This window comes from Sus scrofa, chromosome 14, assembly GCF_000003025.6.
Source record: "Sus scrofa isolate TJ Tabasco breed Duroc chromosome 14, Sscrofa11.1, whole genome shotgun sequence".
In the NCBI taxonomy this organism is placed as follows: domain Eukaryota; kingdom Metazoa; phylum Chordata; class Mammalia; order Artiodactyla; family Suidae; genus Sus; species Sus scrofa.
Genome location: NC_010456.5, coordinates 105,061,790 through 105,089,714, shown reverse-complemented (window position 1 = coordinate 105,089,714; position 27,925 = coordinate 105,061,790). Strand labels below are relative to the sequence as shown.

General features: G+C 39.9%; 1 protein-coding gene across 4 annotated transcripts in view; it reads right to left on the bottom strand.

The window, feature by feature from the left end:
* Window positions 1-27,925, bottom strand: part of PDE6C (phosphodiesterase 6C) — a 111,655-nt gene that overhangs the window by 32,914 nt on the left and 50,816 nt on the right. For all 4 annotated transcript variants that reach the window (XM_021071777.1, XM_021071778.1, XM_021071779.1 and 1 more), the window contains 9 exons: window positions 25,027-25,101; window positions 24,009-24,073; window positions 23,821-23,887; window positions 17,806-17,853; window positions 14,346-14,495; window positions 13,632-13,775; window positions 12,379-12,447; window positions 460-606; window positions 112-219 (listed from right to left, as the gene is read on the bottom strand). In XM_021071777.1, coding sequence (XP_020927436.1) covers window positions 112-219; window positions 460-606; window positions 12,379-12,447; window positions 13,632-13,775; window positions 14,346-14,495; window positions 17,806-17,853; window positions 23,821-23,887; window positions 24,009-24,073; window positions 25,027-25,101 — 873 coding nt within the window. The remainder of the gene's footprint in view (window positions 1-111; window positions 220-459; window positions 607-12,378; window positions 12,448-13,631; window positions 13,776-14,345; window positions 14,496-17,805; window positions 17,854-23,820; window positions 23,888-24,008; window positions 24,074-25,026; window positions 25,102-27,925) is intronic.

The following is a 27,925-nucleotide window of genomic DNA, read 5'->3' as shown; positions in this document are numbered from 1 at the left end:
GGGTTGTATCCACAAATTCCAAAGTTACTGATCTACAGTGATGGACTGTGTCCATTTCTCACCATACTCAAGAGGGAGTTGTGCAGGTTTACAATTCACCATCATACCTACCATCAGCAAAGTGAACATGGTCTGTCCCACATTGAACCCATGTCGCCAGTTGTGGTAGGTGACAGCCCGGTACCCCTTCCTCACTGTGTACATCCATCTGATGAGAACCTGCCACCCAAAGAAGACAACACCACTCAGACTTTGGAACCGACTTCTAAAGGTTAGAAGGTCGGTAACAACCTTATCTGAAAAGATAGGTTGGTCTTGTTGACAGGGTTTAAGCGGATATATTGACAAAGTTAATGATAATATAAAATCTACACCAAAGGGAGTCCTTTGAACCACAGGAAATTTTAATGGAGTACAGCAATAGAATCATGCGGCATTTTGAATTAAATACCACCTGACCTCTACAGGTACTTTGAATTTCTCCACCACATTTATTTCAAAAAATAGCCGAAGTCCACATTTTATCAGCCCATGCTCTGTGATGGGGAAGTCGCTGAAGCGGAATTCATACAGGTCTGCAGCCTGTGGGTCGGGCAGGTCCTCTTTCTGTTGAAACAAGGACCAAGTGTTTCAGATTACATTCATTTTTTTTCCCCCTTTAGTCTCACATATTCAACATTGCATGTAAAATAAAATTACAATAAGGGGATACCACGGGCAATTCACTGAACCTCTACATGCCCAGTACTGGCTTATGCAGTTTTTACATACTATTGCCACAACAAACTTGCACAAGAATCCCCAATTTCCAGATGGTGAAGGTGAGACTCAGCTATATTAAGCACAAAAAATTTTTTTAATTTGTCTAGAAGCACAAAAGTCCCCAAATAGCCAAAGCAATCCTGAGAAAGAAAAATGAAGCTGGAGGAATCAGGTCTCCTGGCTTCAGAATATACTACAAAGCTACAGTCATCAAAACAGTATGGTATTGGCACAAAAAACAGAAGTATAGATCAATGGAACAGGATAGAAAGCCCAGAAATAAACCCACACACCTATGGTCAACTAATCTATGACAAAGGAAACAAAAATACACAATGGAGAAAAGACAGTCTGGTCAGTCATCAGTGCTGGGCAAACTGGACAGCTACACGTAAGATAACGAAATCAGAACATTCTCTAACACCATATACAAAAATAAACTAAAAATGGGTTAAAAATATAAATGTAAGACCAGACACTATAAAACTCTTTGAGGAAAATATAGGCAGAACACTCTTTTTCCTAGAGGAAAACATAGGCAGATAAATCACAGGAGTATCTTTGCATCTGTTGCTTAGAGTAATAGAAATAATAAGAAAAAAACACAAATGGTACCTAATTAAACTTAAAAGCTTTTGCACAGCAAAGAAAACCACCAACAAAACAAAAAGACAACCTACAAAATGGGAGAAAATACTTGCAAATATGGCAATTGATAAAGGATTAATCTCAAAAATTTCCAAAGAGTTCATACAGCTCAGTTTCAAAAACAAACAAACAAACAACCCAGTCAAAAAATAGGCAGAAGATCTAAAATAGACATATCTCCAAAGAAAACATATAGATGGTTAAAAGACTCATGGAAAGATGCTCAACATCACTAATTATTAGAGAAATACAAATCAAAACTAGAATGAGGAACTACTTCATACCAGTCAGAATGGCCATCATCAAAAAGTCTACAAATAAATGCTGGAGAGGATGTGGAGAAAAGGGAACATTCCTATACTGCTGGTGGGAATGTAAATTAGTATAGCCACTAGGGAGAACAGTATGGAGATTCCTTAAAAAAAGAAAAAAAAAAATAGAGCTATCATCTGATTCTGCAATCCCACTCCTGAGCTTATATATGGAAAAGATGAAAACTCTAATTCAAAATATACATGTACCCCAGTGTTCATAGCAGCACTATTTGCAATAGCCAAGACATGGAAGAACCCTTCTGAAATACGTTTGTTTCTTTAAGTTTCATGCAGCAATGATTTGGGACAAGCTTAGAACCTCTTCTGCATTCAAAATAGGCTATTTTTTGGTAAAGCTATTGGTTATTTACCCATTTCATTGTTTCTCCAGTGTAAGGGCATTCCTCCTCTAAACAGAGAACTAGAAAATTCCTACTATGTCATAGTTATCAATTAAAGTTTTGTTTTATAAGAAGAGAAGTTTTTTTGAGGTCAAATGAGTAAAAGAAAAGGTCGTCTTCTGGGCCAAGTGTGAGAGCAAAGTGCCGAGGTGGAGCCAAAGAGAGCAAGAGAAGGTGGAAGAGCCTCAGATGACATGAAAACGTGCAGGATGGGAGCAAAGCCCTGTGAAAAAGGTCAAAGGCCACTGGCTCTGAGGTGTAGAGCCCAGGGCAAGGACAGGAGGACAGAGCCTATAAAAGATGGGAAGGGGAAAGATGAGTTATTCAGTACATCTTAGTTTAGAAAGAACACTTACATCACAGTTTAGAAAGGGGCAGTGAAAAACAGGTGAGGTAGTTAGGGAAATAAATGTGATATTATTTCAGTTTAAAGCAGAATTCAAACCTCTGAATTCAAGGTTTAGGGCCCTTGATAAATATTTCAGATTTTCAGTTGGCATCCCAGAAGGACTACACTAGAAATAAAGGCTCCACCCTAGTAGTAAGAACCAAACTGAAATAGACCATGCCCAATGAAATCTAAAACCAACTCTATTCACCTGCCAAAAGAAAATCTAAACTTCTAAACAGAAGGATAATACCACCCAAAGCGCCTGCAAGGTTTTATCCATAATGTCTGGTTTTCAATTTAAAAATTATGACGTGTGCTTTAAAATGATTAAATTCCTGAAATCCAGGAGTAAAAATAGACAGTAGAACCAGATATATAAGTGATTCGGGTATTGAGATGAAGATTTTAAAATCACTATGGTGAGGAGAGGGGATTAAGATGGCAAAGGAGTAAGACATGGCACCTTCTCCCACAAACGCATTAAAAAAAAAAAATCTACATGTAGAATGATTCATACAGAACATCTACTGAATGCTGGCAGAGGACATTAAGCCTCCAAAAAGGGCAAGAAACCCTTTAATCCTTTAACTGGATAGAACAAAAGGGGAAAAAAAGAGAGAGAAGAGAAAAAAAGCAATCAGGAAATGACCAGCATTCCTGAGAGAGAGCTGTGAAAGAGAAAAGCAACTGCACTCTGGAAGGCCACCTAACAGACAGAGGAGCCTAAAAAGCCTCAGAGAAAAGCACAGCAGCTGGACTAAGGAGGACAAAGCAGAGAGAGCCACTCAGACCATCAGTACAACCTAGACACTAAAGCCTGAGACACTCAGGTAGGGACGGAGCACTAACATTCAGGCTTTAGAGTTCCATTCCAGGGAGAGGATTAGGGCTGTCCTAGTCCTAAGACAGTGTGAGGGGCTAGGGAGCAGTGTACCACAGGCTGGGGGATGGAGCACCACAACCAAGGGAGTGCAGGAGGTGGCCTGGTTCTGCAGGACAAATAAGGCATCATTGTTGGGGAGGGTGAGAGGAGGAGGGCATGGCTGTCATAGGAATATCTTTCTCTGCACATAACAGGCTCTCAGGTGGCAACACACCTCTTATGTAGGGTATGGATGGTGGGGGAAAACCACCACAGCCATTTCAGACTCCAGAGGTGGACATGGACCACTACCACTAGGGATCCATAAACAGGCACTACCTGCAGCCCCAATCACCTCAGGGGTCACCAAAGAGGCTGCTGCAACTGAGAGCCACACATTGTTGCTCTCATGCCTCTGGGAACACACACGCCCTGCTTCTGCCACTGCCAAATGGTCTGGGCACCACCTACATCTGTCTGAGGGTCATTGACCCTTCCCAGGGCCCTGCAACCAAGAGCAGCCTGTGCCACCTCCCCGTGGATCTCTGCTACTGTCAAGGGCCCAGCAACCAGGCACTGGATAACAGGCCCTGCCCATTGCCTCCATCTTCCTGGAAGCAAGTGTACGTTGTACACCAGCACACCCTCTATTAAGGGGATAACAGATAACAGCCTGCACACACTGAGGAAAGAGACAGTAAGCATCCAAACCAAAAGTGGCCCTCACACAAAAAAAAGAAAGAAAGAAAGAAAGAAAGAAAGAGAAAAGAAAAGAAAAGAAAAGAAAAGAAAAGAAAAGAAAAAGAAAAAAAAAGTACCCAGGGAGTTCTCACATATAAATAGCCAAGACTACAGTAGCTCTTTTCTCTAAACTCACAGAATAAGAAAAATATAAGCAAAATGAAGAAGCTCAGGAACCATTCCCAATTAAAAGAACAAGACAATTCCCCTGAAGGAGCAAACCTCGGCAGTCTAACAGACACCAAGTTCGAAAAGGACATAGTGAAAATTCTAAAGGAATTAAGAGAGGATATGAAGAAATTAAGAGCAGATATGAACAGTAATGAAGATTACTTTAGAAGAGAACTAGAAAATATAAGGAGGAGCCAAGAAAAATTAGAAAATTCATTGGCAGTGACACAGGCTGAGTTAAAGGCTTTGAAGAGCAGAATGAATAATGCAGAGGGACAAATAAGTGACTTGGAAGACAAAACAATGGAAATCATCAAATCAGGACAGCAGACAAAACACCAAATGAAAAAACATGAAAGCAATACTAGAGAATTATGAGACAATATAAAGTGGGCCAATCTACACATAATAGGGATACCAGAAGGAGAATAAAAAGGGGATTGAAAATATATTTGAAGAAATTATGGGAGTTCTTGTCACAGTGCAGCAGAAACGAATCTGACTAGGAACTATAAGGTTGCATGTTTGATCCCTGGCCTCTCTCAGTGGGTTAAGGATCCGGTATTGCCATGAACTGTGGTGTAGGTCACAGATGCGGCTTGGATCCTGTGTTGCTGTGGCTGTGGTGTAGGCTGGCAGCTATAGCTCCAATTAGACCCCTAGCCTGGGAAGCTCCATACGCCGTGGGTGCAGCCTTGAAAAGACAAAAGACAAAAAAAGAAAAAGAAAAAAAGAAATTATGGCTAGAAACTTTCCAAATATAATGGAAACAGATATCAAGATACAGGAAGCACAGAGGGTCCCAAACAAATTGAACCCAAAGAGACCCACACCAAAACATATTATAATAAAAATGGCAAAAGTTGAAAAAAAGGAGAAGATTCTAAAGGCAGTAAGAGAAAAACAAAGAGTTAATTATAAGAAAAATCCCCATAAAGCTATCAGACGATTTCTCTATAGAAACTCTACAGGCCAGATGAGAGTGGCAAGATATATTCAAAGTTCTAAAAGGGAAAAGTTTGTATTCTAGAATACTCTACCCAGCAATATTATCATTTAAAACAGAAGGAGAGATAAAGAATTTCTCTAACAAACAAAAATTAAAAGAATACAGCAACACTAAGCCCATTCTAAGAGAAATACTGAAAGGGCTTCTCTAAATATCAAAGAAGTAAGAAAATATAGGTGGAAGAAATCACAATTGGAAAGTAACCGTTTAAATAAGCCAGTATACAGATCTAAAAGGGAAAAAAAAAAACACCTACTTGTAAAAGCAATGATAGACACAAGGAACAACAAAAGGATAAACAAAGACGTACAAAAAAGGATGTCAAAATCATAAAATGTGGGGAAGCAAAGTAACTAAAAGCTAAACTTTTTTTTTAGAATGTGTTTGAGCCTATACGACTATCAGGCTAAAGCAAGCAGATGTAGGAAGGGGTTAATATACTTGAAAAACAGAGCAACCGCAAATCAAAACCAAACAGTACACTCACAAAACCTAAAAAGGAGAGGACACAAGCATAAAATAAAAGGAAATAATCCAACCAAAAAAACCACACACACACACACACAAAAGGAGAAACACAGAATTAACTGGAAAACAAGGTTAAAAATGGCAATAAATACGTATTTATCAATGATTACCTTAAATATCAATGGACTGAATGCTCCAATCAAAAGATATAGAGTGGCAGACTGGATTAAAAAAATAAGAGCCTACAATATGTTGCCTACAAAAGTCTCACCTTGGGGCAAAGGACACAAATAAAGTGAAAGTGAGGGGATGGAAAAAGACATTTCATATGGATGGAAAAGACAGGAAAGCAGGAGTCACAATACTCCTAGCAGACAAAATAGACTTTAAAATGAAGGCCATAAAGAAAGACTAAGAAAACACTATTTAATGATAAAAGCAGCAATTCAAGAAGAGGATATTATATTTGTCAATATATATGCCCCTAATATAGAAGCACCCAAATACATACAATGCTAACAGACATAAAAGGAGAAACTGATGGGAATACAATAATAGCAGGAGATCTTTAACACCCCACTCACATCAAAGGACAGATCCTCTAGACATAAAATCAAGGCAACAGAGATCCTAAATGACACAATAGAACAGTTAGACGTAATTGATGTTTTTAGGACATTACACCCCCCAAAATCAGAATATACATTCTTTGCAAATGCACATGGAACATTCTAAAGCATTGAACCCATACCAGGGCACTAAACTCACCTCAACAATTTTAAGAGTATAAAAATTACTTCAAGCATCTTCCCTGACCACAATGGCATGAAACTAGAAATCAACCACAGGAAAAGAAATGAGAAAAAACTGACTACATGGAGACTAAACAACATACTACTAAAAAAAGCTCAATGGGTCAATGAGGAAGAATAAGAGAAATTTAAAAATACCTCAAGACAAATGATAATGAAAACAAAACCACTCAAAATCTATGGGATGCCACAAAAGCAAGTTCTTAGAGAAAAGTTCATAGCAATACAGGCCTTCCTCAAAAAAGAAGAAAAATCTCAGATCAACAACTTAACCTACCACCTAAAATAATTAGAAAAAGTCAGCAGCGGGAAGGAAATCATAAAGATCAGAGAGGAAATCAATAAAAGAGAGATTCAAAAAACAATAGAAAAAAATCAATAAAACCAAGAGCTGGTTATTTGAAAGGGTAAACAAAAAAATAACAAACCTCTGGCCAAACTCACCAAGAAGATAGGGAGAATCCAAATAAACAAAATAAGAAATGAAAAAGGAGAAATCTCAACATATACTGCAGAAATACAAAAAAAAAAAAAAAAAAAAGAGAGAGAGAGAGAGAGAATACTATGAACAATTATATGCCAACAAATTTGACAACCTAGAAGAAACAGAGAAACAAACAACTTTCTAAAGACTACAGCCTGACAAAACTGAATCAAGAAGAAATAGATTGGAACAGACTGGTCACTAGAAATGAAATTTGAATATGTAATAAGAAACACTCCCTACAAACAAAAGTCTGGGACCAGATGGCTGCACAGGCAAATTCTACCAAAATATACAAAGAACTTATACCCAACCTTCTTAAACTCTTCCAAAAGGTTGAAGATGAAGGAACATTCCCAAAGACATTCTATGAAGCCACTATCACCCAAATACCAAAACCAGACGAAGATACTACCAAAAAAGAAAATTATAGGCCAATATATTTGATGACTATAGATGCAAAAATTCTCAACAAAATTTCAGCCAACCATATCTAACAACACATAAAAAAGATCATAAACCACAACCAATTGGGATTCATCCCAAGTTCACATGCATAGTTCAAGACATGCAAATCAATCAATGTCATAGACCACATTAACAAACAAACAAAAAAAAAACTAAAAAATGACTTGATCATCTCAAAAGATGCAGAAAAAGCATTTGACAAAATCCAGCATCCATTCATGATAAAAACTCTTACCAAAGTAGGGATAGAGGAAACATATCTTAGCATAATAACAGCCATTTATGACAAACCCACAGCCAATACAACACTCAAGAGAGAAAAACTGACAGCCTTCCCACTAAAATCTCGAATAAGACAAGGATGTCCACTCACACCATTTTTATTCAACATAGTATTGGAAGTCCTAGCCTCAGCAATCAGACAAACAAAAGAAATAAAAGGTATCCAAATTGGGAGGAGGTAAAGTTGTCACTCCATGCAGATGACATGATAATATATATAGAAAACCTTCAGGATTACACACAAAAAAACTGCTCGAACTGATTAATGAATTCAGAAAAGTAGCAGGATATAAGATTAACATTCAGAAACTGGTTGTATTTCTGTTTACTAACAATGAAATATTAGATAAGGAATATTAAAACAAAAAAAATAGTACCTTTTAAAATCATGGCTCCAAAATTTAAATACATAGGAATGGAATTCCTGTCGTGGCTCAATGATTAATGAATCCGACAAGGAACCATGAGGTTGCAGGTTCGATCCCTGGCCTCACTCAGTGGGTTAAGGATCCAGCGTTGCTGTGAGCTGTGGTGTAGGTCGCAGACGTGGCTTGGATCTGGCATTGCTGTGGGTCTGGTGTAGGCTAGCTGCTATAGCTCTGATTTGACCCCTAGCCTGGGAACCCCCATATGCCGCAGGTGCGGCCCTAAAAAAGACAAAAATATATATACATATATAGAAATAAACCTGACAAAGGAGGTGAACAACTTATATGCTAAGAACTATAAAACATTAATCAAAGAAATTAAAAAGGATTCAAAGAAAAGGAAAGATGTTCCATGCTCCTGGATTGGAAGAATTAATATCATTAAAATGGCCTTACTACCCAAAGAAATTTACAGATTTAATGCAATACTTATCAAATTACCCATGATGTTTTTCACAGAACTAGAACAAACAATCCAAAAATTTGTAAGGAACCATAAAAGACCCAGGCCAAAGCAATCCTGGTGGGGGGTAGGGGGATAAAAAAAGTGGGAGGCATAACTCTCCCAGACTTAAGAAAATTATTAAAAAGCTACAGTAATCAAGACAGTGTGGTACTGGTGAAAAAACAGACATATGGACTAATGAAACAGAACAGAGAGCCCAGAAATAAACCCAGACACCTACAGTCAATTAATCTTTGACAAAGGGGGCAAGAATATAAAGTGAGGAAAAAAACGGTCTCTTTATCAAGTGGTGCTGGGAAACATGTACAGCTGCATGTAAATCAATGAAGCTAGAACATACCCTCACATGCACAAAAATAAACTCAAAATGGCTAAAAGACTTAAACATAAGATAAGACACCATAAAACTCCTAAAAGAGAACATAGGCAAAACATTCTTTGACATCAACCATACAAATGCTTTCTTAGGTCGGTCTCCCAAGGCAATGGAAAAAAAACAAAAATAAACCAATGGGACCTATTCAAACTTAGAAGCTTTGCACAGCAAAGGAAACCTTTTTTAAAAAATGAAAAGACAACCTACAGAACGGGAGAAAATAGTTGCAAACGATGCAACCGACAAGGGTTCATCTCCAAAATACACAAACAACTCATATAACAACATCAAAAAAATCAAATAACCCCTGAAAAATGGGCAGAAGACCTCAGTAGACATTTCTCCAAAGAAGATATACAGAAGGCCAGGAGGCACATGAAAAAATGCTCAACATCACTGATTATTAGAGAAATGCAAATCGAAACTACAATGAGGTTCCACCTCATTGTCAGAATGGCCATCATTAATAAGTCTACAAATAACAAATACTGGAGAAGGTGTGGAGAAAAGGGTACCCTTCTACACTATTGGTGGGAATGTAAATTGGCACAACCCCTATGGAAAACAGTATGGAGGTATCTCAGAAAACTAAATATAGAACTACCATATGACCCAGCCATCCCACTCCTGGGAATATATCCAGACAAACTTTCATTCAAAAGTACATATGCACCCATATGTTCATTGTAGCACTATTCACAATAGCCAAGACATGGAAACTACCTCAAAGTCCATCAACAGATAAATGGATTAAGAAGATGTGGTACATCCTGCTGTAGAGCACTGGGAACTATATCTAGTCACTTATGATGGAATGTGATAATGTGAGAAAAAGGAATGTATATGTGTATGTGTAACTGGGTCACCTTGCTGTACAGTAGAAAATTGACAGAACACTGTAAACCAGCTATAATGGAAAAAAATTAAAATCATAAAAAAAGAAGATGTGGTACATATACACAATATAATTACTACTCAGCCATAAAAAAGAACAAAATAATGCTATTTGCAGCAACATGGATTGAACCAAAGATTCTCATATTAAGTAAGGTAAGTCAGAAAGAGAAAGACAAATACCATATGATGTCACTTATATCTGGAATCTAAAATATGGCACAAATGAACTTATCTGCAGAACAGAAACAAACTCATGGACATGGAGGACAGACTTGTGGTTGCCAAGGGTGGGGAGGGAGTGGGATGGACTGGAAGTTTGGGATTAGTGGATGCAAACTATTACATTTAGAATGAATAGGCAATGAGGTTCTGCTATATATCACATTGAACTCTATCCAATCACTTGTGATAGAACATGATGGAAGATAATATGATAAAAAGAATATATGTATGTGTGTATATATATATATATATATATATATATATATGTCACTCTGCTGTACAGCAGAAATTGAGAGAACATTATAAATCAACTATAACAAAATATTTAAAAAATAAAAATAAAATCACTATGGTCATAGATGGCAAAAAAAAAAAACACATGAAAAGATGCTCAACATCACTAATTATTAAAGAAATGCAAATCAAAACTACAATAAGGATTTGGGTTCGATCCCTGGCCCCACTCAGTGAGTTAAGGATTGAGCATTGCCATGAGCTGCAGTGTAGGTCCCAGACATGGCTTGGATCTGGCTTTGGTATGCCTGTGGCATAGGTCAGCAGTTGCATTTCTGATTTGACCCCTAGCTTGGGAATTTCTATATGCCTTGGGTGTGGCCCTAAAAAGAAAAAAAAACCAAAAAACTACAATGAGTTATTACCTCACACTGGACAGAATGTCAGTCATCAAAAAGTCTACAAATAATAAATGCGGAGAGGGTGTCGAGAAAAGGGAACCCTCCTGCACTATTTGTGGGGATCTACATTGGTACAACCACTATAGAAAACAGTATGGAGGTACCTCAGAAAACTAAATATAGAACCACCATATGATCTAGCAATCCCACTCCTGGGCATATATCCAGACAAACTTTCATTCAAAAAGATGCATGCACCCCTATGTTCATTGCAGTACTATTCACAATAGCCAAGACATGGGAACAACCTGAATGTCCATCGACAGATGAATGGATTAAAAAGATGTGGTATATATACACAGTAGAATACTACTTGGCCATTAAAAAAGAAAAAATAATGCCATTTGCAGTAACATGGATGGACCTGGAGATAATCATACTAAATGAAGTCAGACAGAGAAAGCCAATCATAGAATATCATTTATATGTGGAATCTTTAAAAAATGTACAAATGATGCAAACTCATTTATAGAACAGAAACAGATTTACAGACTTAGAAAACAAAATTATGGTTATCAAAGGGGAAAGGGTGGGGAGAGGGATGGATGGGTGTTTGGGGATTGGCATACACATGCTATTGTATATGGATGATCAGTGGGGATCTGCTGTATCACACAGGCAACTCTACTCAATATTCTGTGATAACCTACATTGGAAAAGAATCTGAAAGAGAATGGATATGTGTATGTGTGTAACTCAATCACTTTGTTGTAGAGCAGAAATTATCACAACATTGTAAATCAACTATATTTTAATGAAACTTTAAAAATAAAAAAAAAACAAAATCACTCTGGCCGATAAATTTAAGAAAACAAATGGAAAGAAAGATAACGTAGATAAAATGATGTAAAGTTTCAGCAAGGAGTGGGAACTTTTAAAAAAGGATACATTCTAGAACTGATAAAGACAAACTCTGAAATTAAAAACTTACTGGGTGGGTTTAGACTGTGGAAAATGAGTTTGGATAGGTTTAACAGTAGACACAACAAAATACAGTATTAATAACTGGAAGAGAAGTTATTTTGACTGGAGATAACAGTGCTAGCCAATGACAACAATAGGAAAGAACTGAATTCCTCCAAGCTCCAGAAGAGAAGCTAGAGATGGCAGGTGATAGCGGTGCCTCTAAGGGTCTGAGAGACACTGTAATTCTGTTGTATCATCTGGATTGGTCATGGTATAATCCAAAGCTATTAAGACAAACTGGCCATGCTATCACTAGAGTTTGTGCCTGAATTTCTTTACACAATAGTTTAATTAAGTTTAGCTGTGATTCTAAGTTACCTTTGTGGATTGCACTGCAGCTGATAAAGAGGAAGAAAAGCAGGGAACCAGAAGATCACTTGTTAAAAGAAATCTCTTTCCTTTTGAGCTTTGAAAGGTACCAGGGAAGAGGAAAGTCAACACTTACTTGAAAATGAGAATGCTTGTCCTTCTGTATTTTATTTAAAAGGCATGAAGGAAATAAGTAAAACACTTACCAAAATTGTGACAAGTTGTTTTTCTTCACAGTCTTCAATTACATCTATATTTAATTTCTCTTTAAATTTCTAAAATGTAAAAGCACAGGAGGTGTGAAATTCCTATCAAGTCAACTTCTGATTCCTTTACTCTTAAAATCAGTTAAAATAAGCTATGCTTCAATGAGTCCCATGATAAAGATGCATTCTGGATACAAAGATCTGTAGTACTCGATTATGTAGGGTTGTCTTTTAAAATTAATGTAATTAATTTCTCTTTTCCCCCAAAATGTAAGAGTAGCTATCTCAAAGAGTTGAGGGGAGTGGGGGAGAAAGATATGGGTTGTCTGCATGAAGGCAAGAAAATAAGTGGCTTATGTCTTTTTCTATTAATTTATAGCAATTTCCCTTTGTTCTCCCCAGACATTCTCATCTTCAACATCACAGGAACTCTCAAATCAAATTTCTTTGAAGTCTCAAACCACCCAGCAAAACCAAAACCAAACCAAAAATACCCCAGGAGAACTACACCCACATGCATTCAAAAGCTAGGGAAATGGACTAGAGATAGTGGGTATATAACATTTTCCCTTCATTTGGTGGCGATTAGAAGACTGTTAGCAAATATTTCCTTGCTCCTCCATCATCCATGATGTTGATCTTTGGTCATGTTTGGCCAATGAGAATTTCAGTGAATGGGATGTGAGTAAGGACTTGAAATGAACTTGTACAACTGGGCTTACTCTCTTGCACTTGTCATCACCATGAGAACATCCACCAGGTGGCTGCTAGTCAAGAAGAATGAGAGAAGCAGAGAGCAAACTAAAACTCATAGCTTGTAGCCATGCCCAACCAGGATCAACTGAATCCTGGTCAACGGACAAAGGTATGAATTCAGATGCTTATTGTCCTATACCACTGAGAGTTTTTGGTGAGTTTATGGTTGCTATGCAGCATCACATGACAATAGCTGATTGATAAGTTTTCCTTCCTGGAAATATCTTTTTCCTTGCTAACACACTTGAATCCAAACCTTACTACTCCAGCTCCTACACAGTTATTTTTAACAAAGTGCTATTCCAACCAAGGAGCCTAGAAGTTCAGTAAAGTTCTGTGTACTGTGGGCCACCCGGGTTCTCCCCAACCCTTCCTTCTTTCTGTCCCCCTCCTTAGCCCAGGACTAAACTTATTCTCTTTTGTCAGGTAACTAGGTGAATTCCAGAAGCCATGGTTAGGTACCATCTAATGTTCACAGGACTGAATTCCTCACTTACCAAAATAGACTCGATTTCATCAGGAGTAGCTTTGGTGTGGTTCATGAGCATTTCCTGAGCGATGTCCTTTCTGTTTTCTAGCTTATTCATTTTCTCATAGGTGTCAGTATTTAAAAGAGACCATCCAAGAAATTGTGTGAGAGTCTGAAATGGATAAAATGTGATTCGATTCTCTAAAATGAAAGAAAAATGGATTTGGAGGCACCAGTCTGCACACTTTCTTATCAATCAATTTCTCTTCCACTAATAATAATTCAGCTTCTTGTTTTAATCTAAGAAAGACAAGTACTACTCATCAGCCCAAGGCAAAACAATTGGCTAAGCCTTTGCTTTTTAAAGTGCTCCACACACCAAGAATACTTTTATTATAGGAGAGGAACTTAAAAAATCTAGTGTAAAGCATGAAAATCAGAGAGGGCTGGAGTGATAGCAAGAATGAGAAGGAACTGAAAGGGAGTGGGGAAAGAAAAACATTTTCTCCCAATTTCCTGGTGTTGGAAAGAATTTTGATTAAAACAGAAGTTCATGCTTTGACAGAAGACATTGCTGTTTATGGAAGTCAGGAAATAGAAATGACACAACAACACACTGATGCAATCACGTGTGACTCACATCTTAATTGCCCTCCTAAAGCATCATTCTAGAATGACAATTATGTATCTTCTATCATTTCATGAATTTCATCTACTTCCATTATTTTATAATTGCACTTACCTCAGTGATGTGTTCATCATACTCATCAAAAGGCTTTCCATCCTTCCTGTTGTAAAATGTAGCTACTCCCACGATGTCTTCTTTCTTGTTGACAATAGGCAGGGACAAGACGTTTTTAATGACCCAGCCAGTTTCATCTACAGGTCCTTTCTACAAAGGATAAAGACACTGAGGTTATTTCTTTTTTTAACTTTTTATTTTGAAATAATTATAGATTCACAGGATGTTGCAAAATAAATGTACAGAAAAGTCTCACCTCCCCTTTATCCACTTTTCTCAACAGTAGCATCTTGTGTCACTACAGTACACAATCAAAACCAGGGAATATCTTCCTTGGGCATATACCCAAACAAAACTCTACTTAAAAAAGACACATGCACCTGCAAGTTCATTTCAGCACTATTCCCAATAGCCAAGACATGGAATCAACCCAAATGTCCACTGATAGATGATGGATTAGGAAGATGTGGTATATATACACCACGGAATACTACTCGGCCATAAAAAAGAACAAAATAATGCCGTTTGCAGTAACATGGATGGAACTGAGTGAAGTAAGTCAGAAAGAGAAAGACAAATAATATATGATATCACTTATATCTGGAATCTAATATACGGCAAAAAGGAAACTTTCCAAAGAAAACAAAATCATGGACTTGGAGAATAGACTTGTGGTTGCCAAGAGGGAAGGGGAGGGAGTGGGAGGGACTGGGATCTTGGGGTAAATAGATGCAGAGTGTAGCCTTTGGGATGGATTAGCAATGGGATTCTGCTGTGTAGCACTGGGAACTCTGTCTAGTCATTTATGATGGAATGCTTAATGTGAGAAAAAAGAATGTATACATGTATGTGTAACTGGGTCACCATGCTGTACAGTAGAAATATATATATATAAATAAATTATTAAAAAACAGAAAATACAAAAAATAGTATTTAAAAAAAATTTTTAAAAGAAAAAAAAATAGCAATACATATTGGAGTCCATGGAGTTTGTTCAGATTTCACCAGATTTATGTGTATTTTTTGTGCATGTGTGGGAGTGTGGAGGTGTGGAGATATGTACAACCTCCCTTAGAACTGAGGTAAAGAACCAATCTATCACCACAAGGCTCCCTTACACTACCCCTTTATGGCCAGCCTCCACTATTTCCCACTTGGGTTACTTTTAATTTGAAGAAATAACTCAATGGTGTTAGATTCATGATTCCTATGTTGTGTCAAAACATAGCTAGGACTATACAGCCATAAAAGTGCTCTAGTACATTTAAGTGTCCTAGAACCAAGTGTCTGTATTGTGACAATCTTGATTTCTCTTTGCCCCCGCCCCCAGCCCTAGACATGGGAAGCACTTACCTGTGAGTTACCTCAGTGTTCCCTGTTCACTTTTTCTGTCCTCCAACACCTGTTTGGCTAATTCCTTATATTAAATTCTCTCTGTTGAGACACCTAGTGTGGTTTCTGTTTTCCTGACTGATTCATCAAGATTGTCTTTTGTTCTGTGGTGTGGTTCAATTTAGCAAACATCAGTTAAGCCCCTATGATGTTCCAGGACCTGAGCTAATTGCTGGGGGTACAAAGATGAACAAATCACAGCCCCTAACCTCAGGATGATAACAGTCTAGTGAGGGAGGCAGACACAGAAGTTCAGGAGTGTTTCTCAAAGTTTGGCCCAAGAATCAAGGGCAACAGATCTTTTCCTTTGTAGCTTCTTTCATAACCTCTGGGCATGCTTCTTAAATAAGCTCCCTGGGTAATTCCGAAGCCCTCTCAAGTCTGAGAGCCATGGTGTGGCACTTGCACAGTAGGCAACAGGCCAAGTTAGCCAAGGTAGCAGACTTGTTCTGACCATAGTTCACTCTGAATAATTAGTTTTTCCATTAAACTTCAGATACAAGAAGGACTGTTGAGAATGGAAGTGGGTGTGAGCAGAGAGAGAGCACAGGAAGGTGGAACAGGATGGGGGCTTGGGAAGGACAGCACCCTATCCTGAGTCTACTTTTTGGAGTGATCCACAGGGGCAATGCCTGTGCAGAAAATGGAGAGGGAGCCACAGAGGCTGAAAGCCTATCAAGATGCAGGGCTAAGGTCAAAGGGAAGGATGGAGGGATGAGTGGGAGTGTCTTAGACCACAGTGCAGCTCCAAAAGAGTTTGCAGAGTGAGGGGGATTGCTAGGACTAACGGTGCTGCTCAGATGAGAGTGGCGTTGCCCAGAAACTGGCCTGTGTTGGTGTCCTCAACCCATGGGAAGTGCAGCTTAGTGCTAATGTGATTGGATTTCCAAGCCCAGCATCCCAGGGATGGTTATCACCTGAGAAGTGCTGTTTTGATGTGTCCTGGAGGGCTGGAAATTTCTAGGGCTGGAGGTTTACCCCATGATGGTTCCTCCTTCTCTACTCTGCTGTCAGAGCCCTTGTGTGGCCGCTCCCATGGGAGTTGCCCAATGTCCCCACAAAGCACAGGCTCTCAAACCTCAGAGCACAGCCTAGTTCTCTGGGGCCAGCTCCCCGCTCTCCCTGTTTAGATAATGACTGCTTGAGATTCAGATACTTTAGAGTCCTTGTTCCTCTTCCTGCCTGTGCACTCTTTTCCAAGCACGAACTGCCATCCAAAGAGGGGTCAGGGCTGGGGATAGCATGGTTTCTATTAGATCTAAGCTGCTAGAGGGAGAAGGGGAGCAAACACCACGTGGTCGTCTGCATGTCTCCTTGTGGGTGAGCAGAGGAATGAGGAGGGAAAGCCTGTAACCTGCGCTGTAACGGAGGAGCTAGTCCCCTTCTGCTGCTGAGGCTGTGCCCCTCCCCCACCCCCACAGACCACCTGCACCCAGCGGGCAGAGGTGGAGCTCTTTAGGGGCCTCTGTGTGAGACTGGAAGATAGAGGCTAGTGGTCCCCACTGGGAGGGCTGTCTCTACTCCTGACTGGGGCAGAGCTCCAACTTGAAGGATTGCTAAAACAGAACACAAAACAGCCAGGGCCAGAAGGCAGAAAAGGAGAGGCTACTGGGCCAAACGCCAATTTATCCCCAATGGTCAGGTGGTGGGAGGAGGGACAGGTAGAGAGGCACAGCTCTGGAAGTTGGGAGAAGAAAGATAAAACCATGGGTCTGACAGCAAGACAGCCCCCAAGAAGTTTTGCTTTTCCTGATCATAGTGGCAATAAGCTGCCAGGAAGGGCCCAAGGAACCACCGAAGGGCTGAATGCAGGTGGTGGGATGTTTCCAGCTAAATCATTCATGCTAAATCATTTATTGAGCACCTGTGATGTGCCAGGCATTGTTTTAAGCACAAAGTGATCAGGGGTGGGAGAGAACAGAGAAGGGGCAGCCTCCTTCTCCCACTAAAAGCTCTGGGGGTGCCTTCTGGTCACCCTTGAGCTTAAGGCAGACTCTGGGAATGGATCGAGGTCAGCGCCGACCCTCCCCGCAGCACTGCCAGGGGAGCCCTGGCAGAGGGAGGTTACCTGAAATGTGAAGTATTCATCCGCAGGGGCGTTCAGCATGTTGCAGATCTGTAAAGCACACGGAGGTGAAAATAATGAACACTGCGTAGTGGAGCCATTAACCCACAAAGAAAGGAATGGGAAAGAATGCCTGGAGCCCGGATTTCTACCCTAGCTCTCTGCTTGCAGGCAAATTATTCATCGTGGCCCTCAGCAAGGCTGAACTTGCTAACACCTTGACCTTCAGACAAGCTGGGACCTGGGGCCCTTTACTGGGAGTGTGTGCCTCTGAGCAGCAGAAGACAAAGAAACCATAAGTGACTACAAATAACTACATGCATGCACAGTTGGGGCAAGTTATAAATGAAACACAAAAGGCCACAAAACAGCTGCCATGTTGAGATGCTGGAAGCAAAAGAGGATGCCGCATGTGATCCCTGCACAGGGCACCGTGGGAGGGGGTAGGTGAGCCACCTGAGCCAACCCCTCCCCTCACCCTATTTAAGGAACCAGCTTGCCCCTCCCAGGAGCAGGCAAGGGCACCTGTTTCTTATTGTTGATCCCTCCTACTGCGACACCAGTCCCAATAAAGCCTTGCAGGAATTTCTCATCAGGCCTCTTCCAATTACTATTGATCAAAGGGTCCAAGGACCTGGGTAGGTAACAAAGTTAGCTCTGCTACTAATTAAGTCACTGGATGATATTTAGCCCCACATCTGCTCTCTCCTACTCTCTCAGCCTCTAAGGCTTCTTCTTCCAAATTCAAAGCAACTAACTGTTTAGACCAAAACATGGAGAAATCTAAGCAGAAAGACTTTCCTGCCCACGCAGGTGTGACAGCAATGCTGGGAAGGCTCTATTTTCTTTCTTTTTTTTTCTCTGATGTGGGATCCAAGTTGGAAGAAGGTAGCTAAGGGGCAGAAGGAAAGAGCCAGACCGCCTTTCAGGTACACCAAAGTAAACATTCACTATTGAGACATTGCTTTAAATGCTAAATTCAGAGACTATTGCTCACATCCATAAGGACAAAAATCACCCTATTTCAGGTCATTTTGAATTATCCTTACATCAGGTCAAATCCACGAATGAGTCTTAATAGAAGACTATACTTTTCTTCCCACCAAAATTATATTAGAGACTTTTTATTTATTTATCTTGCTTTTTAGGGCCACACCCACAGAATATGGAGGTTTCCAGGCTAAGGGTCGAATCGGAGCTATAGCTGCTGGCCTATACCACAGCCATAGCAACACCAGATCTGAGCTGTGTCTGTGACCTACACCACAGCTCAGGGCAATGCCGGATCCTTAACCCACTGAGCAGGGCCAGGGATGGAACCCGAAACCTCATGGTTCCTAGTCAGATTCATTTCTGCTGAGCCACGACGGGAACTCCATATTAGAGACTTTAAAACATAGCATTTTAAAGTTGGAAAACACTGTAATGATTAATTTTAGGTTTTTTTCTTTCAAAGATGAGGAACTAGAAGTCCATAGAAGTTAAGTGATTTTGTTCAAATTCATGAGAGGAAGCTAGAACTGGGATCTACAGGGAGGGTGCTGGTGGAATGGCCGCTCCTGGCGAGGAGTAGAGAAAGCCCTCATTTGTACCTGCTGCCAATTTCAATGTCGTAAATACTCCCATCATGGGGGATGTCAAGCTGCCAACAGTTTAACAAATGCTTGCAAAATTCCTGAACTCTAACAATGTGATGAGCAGGTGGGAGCAGGCTTCTACTTCTGCACTCACCCTGCCAGCCCCTCTGGCCCAAAGGAAGTGCTTTCTGAGAGTGGTTGAACCATGTCAACCATTTTTGTCCTACTCTTACAAAGCAAATGTGACACTTTTTCAAAGTTTTGTTAGTATAGACAGCCTAAAAATTTAAGGCATCATTTGTGGTGTCCATTAATTTTATGATCAAATATGAAAAAAAAAATGAACCGATTGGCTGAGCATCCTTCAGATGTTTTAAAGAGGCAAAAAAGCAGTTTAGTTTTCCTTTCTGACCTTTCCATCAGGAGTGTCGGTTTTAGTCCAGATTTTTCAGGCTGCCAGAGAACATCTACAGATGGCCAAGGTCCCAGAGGCCAAGCTTTTAACTCAATATTCAAAAATCCTCTCTACCCTCCCCATTTCTTCCCCTAAGTTTATAGGTCATCTTAATTCCAGCTTGGTTTGATTCTGTATTTACTTTTTTAATTATTTCTTTTTCCAGTATAGCTGGTTTACAGTGTTCTGTCAGTTTTCTACAGTACAACAAAGAGGCCCACTCACACATACATATATACATTCTTTTTCTCACATTATCTTGCATCATGCTTTATCGTAAGTGACTATAGTTCCCAGTGCTACACAGCAGGATCTCATTGCTTACCCGTTCAAAAGGCAATAGTTTGCATCTGTTAACCCCAGATTCCCAGTGATCCTGTATTTAACACCTCCAACTCTACAAATGTAATTCTACAAACTAATTTTCATTTTTAATACTTAATGTTTTCAATTCTAAAAAGTCACTCCACTGAAGTCTGATGTTTTCCATTCAGAGCTGGGATTTACTGCTTTAATGAGAACCCTGTGGGCATGTGCTTCCTAGGTCCAGCAAGGTCCAGCTGAAAGCCTGCCTTTATGGGAAAGGGTTTGTGAAAAAATGATCAAGGGAAAAGTTTGAAAAAGCTAAAAGGGAATGTTTTAAGCAGTTTAAAGGACCATCACATAGATACAAATAATTATGATTAAAATTGAAGACTTTTTGAGTTCCCATCGTGGTGCAGCGGAAACGAATCCGACTAGGAACAATGAGGTTTCCGGGTCCATCCCTGGCCTTGCTCAGTGGGTTAAGGATCTGGCGTTGCCTCAAGCTGTAGTGTAGGTCGCAGACGTGGCTCAGATCTAGTGTTGCTGTGGCTGTGGCGTAGGCCGGCAGCTACAGCTCCAATTAAACCCCTAGCCTGGGAACCTCCATATGCCACGGGTGCAGCTCCATAAAGACAAAAAGACCAAAAAAAAAAAAAAAAAAAAAAGGGAAAAAAACTGCAGACTTTTTTTTATGTTTTCAGCATTTTTTTTTCTTTTTATGGCCACACCTGTGGCCTATGGAAGTTCCTGGGCTAGTGGTTGAATTGGAGCTGTAGCTGTCAGCCCAGGCCACAGCCACAGCAACACTGGATCTGAGCCTCATTTGTGACCTACACTGCAACTTGTGGCAATGCTGGATCCTTAACCCACTGAGTGAGGCCAGGGATGGAACCCGTCTCCTCACAGAGACCCTGTCAGGTCCTTAACCCACCGAGCCACAGTCGGAACTCCTGGTTTCAGTATTTTTAATCATCAGTAGAGTTGGGTTTTTTTCCCTCCAAAATTGCATTCTATTTTATTGCTTTTTTAATTAAAGTGTAATTGATCTACAATGTTGTGCCAATTTCTGATGTACAGCAAAGTGACTCAGTCATACACACATATATATATACATTCTTTTTTATATTATTTTCCATCATGGTGTATTCCAGGAGATTAAATATAGTTCCCTATGCTATACAGTAGGAGCTTGTTGTTTATCTGTTCTAAATGTATAGTTTGCATCTACTAACCCCAAACTCCCAATCCATCCATAAAACAAAACAAAACAAAACCAAAAACGAATTAATGGCATTTTCAGCAACATGGATGCAACCAGAGAATATCATACTAAATGAAGTCATAAAAAGAAAAACAAATACCATATCATTTACATGTGAAATCTAAAATATGACTCAAATTAACCTATCTACAAAACAGAAACAGATTCACAGACATGGAAACGGACTTACGATTGCCCAGGGGTAGGGAAGGATGGATTAGGAGTTTGGGGTTAGCAGATGTAAGCTATTATATGTAGGCTGGATAAACAAAAAAGTCCTACTGTATAGTACAGGGAACTATATTCAATATCCTGTAATAAACTATAATGGAAAAGAATATAAAAAAGAAAGTGTGTGGAGTTCCCACTGTGGCTCAGCGGGTTACGCACCCAGCTAGTATCCGTGAGGATGTAGGTCTGATCCCTGGCCTTGCTCAGTTAAGTAATCCTAGTTGCTGTGGCTGTGGCGTAGGCTGGCAGCTGCTGTTCCAATTCAACCCCTATCTTGGGAACTTCCATATGCTGCAGGTGCAGCCCTAAAAAAAAAAAGCCAAAAATAAATAAATAAATGTGTGTGTATGTGTGTATCTGATATATATCTGAATCACTTTGCTGTACAGCAGAAACTAACGCAACACTGTAAATCAACTACACTTCAATTTAAAAGTGGGCATAAAGCCCTTTATACCAACTGCAACAGCTTTGGGAGTATCAAACTTGATTAAAAACCCTAAATAGGGCGTGGAAAATGGCCTGCTGGGAAACCAAGGAAACCAAGGAAACCAAGGATAGGGTCCAATTGTCAAGCTATTTGGCTCTCTGGTGGGGCTGAAAAATCGTAGTATCTGTTGATTCATTTAGGAATATTTTGGTCATTACCACCAAGTCAGCAAGGACATTTAAAAATATTTCAACACTGTAAGTCGTCTATACTTTAATTTTTTAAAAACTAGCAAACAAGAAAAAAATCCAGTGATTTTGGAGCAATTTTGAAAACCTGACCTTTGTTATTAAATATTGCTATTTATTTCCAAAAGACCTAAGACCGCTTCTCTCTTCTTTCCCTCTTCTTTCCTTTGGCATGTTCTACACTAAGGAAAGAGATCATGGCACCTGGTGAGGCCACCTGGTCCTGTAACCAACTACACCCAGGGTTTAAGCATCACCTTTGAAAGCCCAGAGTAAAGCATCCCTACATAGGGAGATTATCTTGTAGTCACAATAGAATTTTCCTTACTCGGTCACCACTCAGAACTCAGAAATGTTCACACTCACTCAGCACAGGCAAATTTGCAACAGTAAAAGCACTAAACCACCTAGATTTTTGTTCCACTTCCCCTACAACACTTGGGTGACTCTTCCAGTCATTATAATTCAGATGCACATTACTAAATAATGAAGATGCATGAACACTGACAAAAACATAATGACAGCACTAAAAAAATAACTATGCAAATGAATGCTGTAAAAAAATTTTTTTAGAAACTTGAGCATGAAGGGGGAAGAAAAATGCCAACAGAAAGAAATGTTGAAGCTGCAAACACTCTTTACAGGGAGGAATCCTGATGCCAAAAAAAGTGATACCAATGGTAGAGAAGCCCAACTTGGGAGAGAAACCCACCATGAGGAGGAGGCCGAGCAGGAAAGCTACGGAGACCCATGAGACCCCCCAGGGGCCTCTTGTTAGCTGTCTTCCCACCCCTGAGCTCTCTTAACCAGACCTGGCTGACAGTCTCCCCACCCCCATCCCACCCAAGAAACCAGGGCAAAAATCCTCACTTCCCCTCACTACATTTTTTTCCTTTTTGGGGGCAGCACCCGCGGCATATAGACATTCCTGGGCCAGAAATCAAATCCAAGCCATATCTGAGACCTGTGCTGCACCTGTGGCAACAGAGGATCCTTAATCCACTGCAACGGGGCCAGGGATTGAACCAGCAATGCCACAGAGACAAGCCGGATCATCAACCCACTGTGCCACAGCAGGACCTCCTTAACTCTCTACATTCTGCATTGCAATCAGGAGCAGCGTTCTTTCTTTACCTATTTTTCTTTTTTTTTTTGCAGTAATTTTCCATGTGTCAAACCTCTGGACCAAGGGAACTAACTTGAGTTCAAATCAAACCCAGCATGAATCACAGTCATGACCTGCCGAAGGACATCTGAAGGCTGTGTGGCTGCAGAATGAGGTTGGAGATGGATCAATTTTGCTCATGTTGACTAAATTATTTTCTTGTAGAGTTCAGGAGTCTCTAGTTCACCTACATTCAACGGCGGAGATTCCCCTCTCCTGTGTCCTGTGCCAAAGTGGCCACCTCACCCTTACCTGGTGCATTCTTGCTCTCACAGTTGTTCCCATCTCTTAGCTAATAAGAGGTTCATCCAACACTATATAAAATGTGAACTGTTCAATAACTTACAAATCCATTTTCAGCAACATATGTAGGTAACCCACTAACAAGAGTCCAGTGGTCTGTGGGAGGTGTCCTTGAAAAAGATAAGAAAAAAAAAATTGCTATACAGGGAAAATCACGGCTATACAGAGAAATGCACTGTATACAAGAAAATTAAGTGGCAACTCCTGCAGCTACTTCATGGTAATACTCACGGAATGACCTTGATCTCTTCCTTTCCATGTAAAATGTAATCGATGATCTTATAAAAGATGATTTCCTAAGAGGAACAAAAGGGACTAGGTGAAAAATCTTCCCCAGTAAAACACTTTTCCTTAATCAATATACAACTTTAAAATTTAAATAGTACTTTATTTCCCAACCACATTTCTCTGCATAACATACATTACCAAACTACCCACGTCTTAATTACAAGCTAACTAGAAATAGCATTGGCCACTAATCTACATGAACAAGCCTTGAACAAATTTTAGAAAGTTAAACTCACCCTAACAGCTTCTGGGGGAGTCTTGGTTTTTCTTTTAACTGATTCCTTTCTATTACCTAGAAGTACCTGACTAATCACTTCGGTGGAACAAATCATGGGATTTCCTACTGACTGTTTTCTCTTCCCGGCTGTAGAGTGTCACGCCTTCCAGCACTCGCATATCTGAACAGGTGGCTCAGAAGCAGGATTTGGTGGATACGTTGACAAAGCTGGAAGTGACTTGAGAATCAGTCTCTCTACTTCTTTGGGCAGAGGAAGAACCTGAACATTCCACCCTTTGCCTTCCCTTTCCTGTGTGCTGGTGGCACAGCTTCCTGTGAAGCTTGCAGTCAAGGGGGAAAGGAAATCTAATCCAGCCCATCCCTGGAGTCCCAATCCAGCACGTCAGAAGGAAGGCCTAGGCACAGTATGTCTATAAACCTCTGCAGGAGGTGCTGATGCTTCCCTGTGTCTCCCTGTCAAGAAGCATGAAGCCACCAAACCCTGGCTTTACAGAAAAGGAAACTGAGATTAAACAACAAATTAAGGCAAGGGCCACCCTGGGACTTGAGCTTCAAACTCCTTGTCCAGTGCCCTTTTGACTACTTCAAGGTCCCCCAGGAAGTTACAGGACTAGAACCCAGTCCGTCCCCGGCCAGTGCTCATTTCCTCTACGCATGGCCTCCTCTGGTTTTAGCACCTGGTACCCATGTACAGATATCGTCAAGGAAGATGTTTGCACTCACTCTGCCATCTGGCGTCTTTGGACCTTTATAAGGCTCAACTTCTCCCAGCTTGATTGGCCATTCATCATAGAATTCCTGGAGGCAATTATATTTAAACATTATTAAGCAAACTGTTCTGTGAACTCTCCTATATTATAGGAATGTCATTGGTTTGCATATTTTATGGTATTTTATAATTCCAGAATTTTAAAACTCTTTTTTCAGCAATATTGCTTATGAACCCGTAACTGTAAACAAATCAATCTTTTTAATCTGTAAAATGGGGATAATAATGAAATTTATACTATACGGTCACTGTGTGGATGCAATGAATAATACAAAGTTGCAGTACCTATCCTGACACATAGTTAAAAGTACTCAATAGATAGCAGCTATTTTACAGACAATTAAACTAAATCCAGATAGGTTAGGAGGCTTGGCCAAAGTCATGTTGAGTGGTGAACAGTGTTGCTTGCCTTACCCAACATACATTCCCCCCTTCTTCCTTACTAACAGAACCTGATTTTAGGTAGGTTATCAGGTGGCTTTCTCAGGGAAGATGGGTCTATCTAAGGTGCCTGGAATTAGTTTGAGGGCAGGTATGTGTCCTGGACAATGAAGGGAGAGAAGTCTGCCAAGGGGCTCCTGGGAGACATTTCTCATCTGAAATGTCTCCCAGTTTTGTCTTGTCTATGCACCAGGCATGGAGCTGCAATAGCCATCTTTGCATCATAAGAAGAGACCTCACCAACAACGTAGAAGGGAGCAGAAACTCTGCTGGGGAAAAAAAGAAAAGCAGCTGGGATTTTGATAACTCTATTGAGCTCTGAATTAACCAGCCTTAGAATTGCCCTACCTTGGAACTTCTTGTTAAATGAGATAATAACCATCATGTTATTAAAGATTCTTTTAGCTGGATCTGATGTTACTTGCAGTAAAAAGCATCCTAACCAATACACTCAGAAAGTCCCAGAGCCAGGATCAGAACTCAGCTCTCCCGACACTTAGTTCTATGTTTATCCACTTTTACTATAAACTATAATCCACAACTACTACAAACAATAACTTCCAATCACATGGAGAGTAATAAATGATATAGTATTCATTAGTCATGTTGGAGAAATCCAACAGAATTAATGAAGCGAGATGAGAAATGATGTGTGTGAATAATATTAAATATTTCGTGACTTCTACTTTAAAATAATTTTAACTTTTCAGAATATAAATCCTCAAACTTGTAATAATAATATAATTTGGAGTTCCCATCGGGGCACAGTGGAAACAAATCCAACTAGGAAACATGAGGTTGCAGGTTCAATCCCTGGCCTTGCTCAGTAGGTTAAGGATCCAGCGTTGCCGTGAGCTGTGGTATAGGTCGCAGATGCAGCTCGGATCTGGCGTTGCTGTGGCTCTGGAGTAGGCTGGCAGCTGTAGCTCCGATTCAACCCCTAGCCTGGGAACCTCCATATGCCACAGGTGTAGCCCTAAAGAGTCAAAAGACAAAAAAATAATAATAATATATTTTTATGCCCTGCTATGTGCTAGACCCGACAGAGATACAGATTTAGAAATACAGATTAGATAGATAGATAGATGGATAGATAGATAGATAGATGGATAGATAGAGACATATAATTTCTAAATAATTCCAAATGCTCACAACTGATGAGAAATGTCTTCATCTAACAGACGAGTAAATCAAGAATCAAAGAAAAGACTTGCTGAAAAGGACAAAATCAAAAGAACTGACACTTCAAGACTTACTATAAAGCTACAGTAATCAAGGGAATATGATATTGGTGAAGGAATAGACAAATTGGTGGAACAGAATAGAGCCCAGAAATAGACCTATACAAATAAAACAACTGACCTTTGACAAAGGAACAAAGGCAATGGAGAAAGGACAGTCTTTTCAACAATTTTACTGGATCACCTGGACATCCACACGCAGACAAAATGAATCTAGACATAGATCTTACAAAGGTCACAAAAAATAACTCAATGTGGCTCATAGGCCTAAGTGTAAAATGCAAAACTATGAAACTTCTGGGGGATGGCATGGGTGAAAATCTAGGTAAATTTGAGCTTGGTGGGTTTCTTTAGATATAACACCAAAAAATGGAAAATTAGACTTTATTAAAATTAAACTTCTGAAAACAATACTGTTAAGAAAATGAAAATATATATCACAGATTAGGAGAGAATATTTGTAAAAACATATCCAATACAGGATTCGTATTCAAAATATATAAAACTGGGAGTTCCCGTCGTGGCACAGTGGTTAACGAATCCGACTAGGAACCATGAGGTTGCGGGTTCGATCCCTGGCCTTGCTCAGTGGGTCAAGGTTCCGGCATTGCCGTGAGCTGTGGTGTAGGTCGCAGACTCGGCTCGGATCCTGCGTTGCTATAGCTCTGGCATAGGCTGGCAGCTACAGCTCCAATTCGACCCCTAGCCTGGGAACCTCCATATACCGCAGGAGCGGCCCAAGAAATGGCAAAAAGACAAAATATATATATATATATATATATATATATAAAACTTTGGAAACTGAACAATAAGAAAATAAACAACCCAATTAAAATTGAGCGATTAATTGGGCGATTAAAAATACGCAAAAGATCTAAACAAACATCTCATCAAAGCAGATATACCGATGGGAAGTAAGCATATGAAAAGAGGCCATTACATGTTACCAGGAAATGCAAATTAACACAATGAGATACCTATAAGAATGACCAAAATCTGGAACACTGACAACACCAAAAGCTGGTGAGAAGGTGGAACAATAGGAACTCTCAATTATTGCCAGTGGGAATGCAACATGGTACAGCCACTTTGGAAGACAATCTGTTTCTTACAAAGCTAAACATAGCCTCATCATATGATCCAGCTTTAGCCCTCCTTGGCATTTACCCAA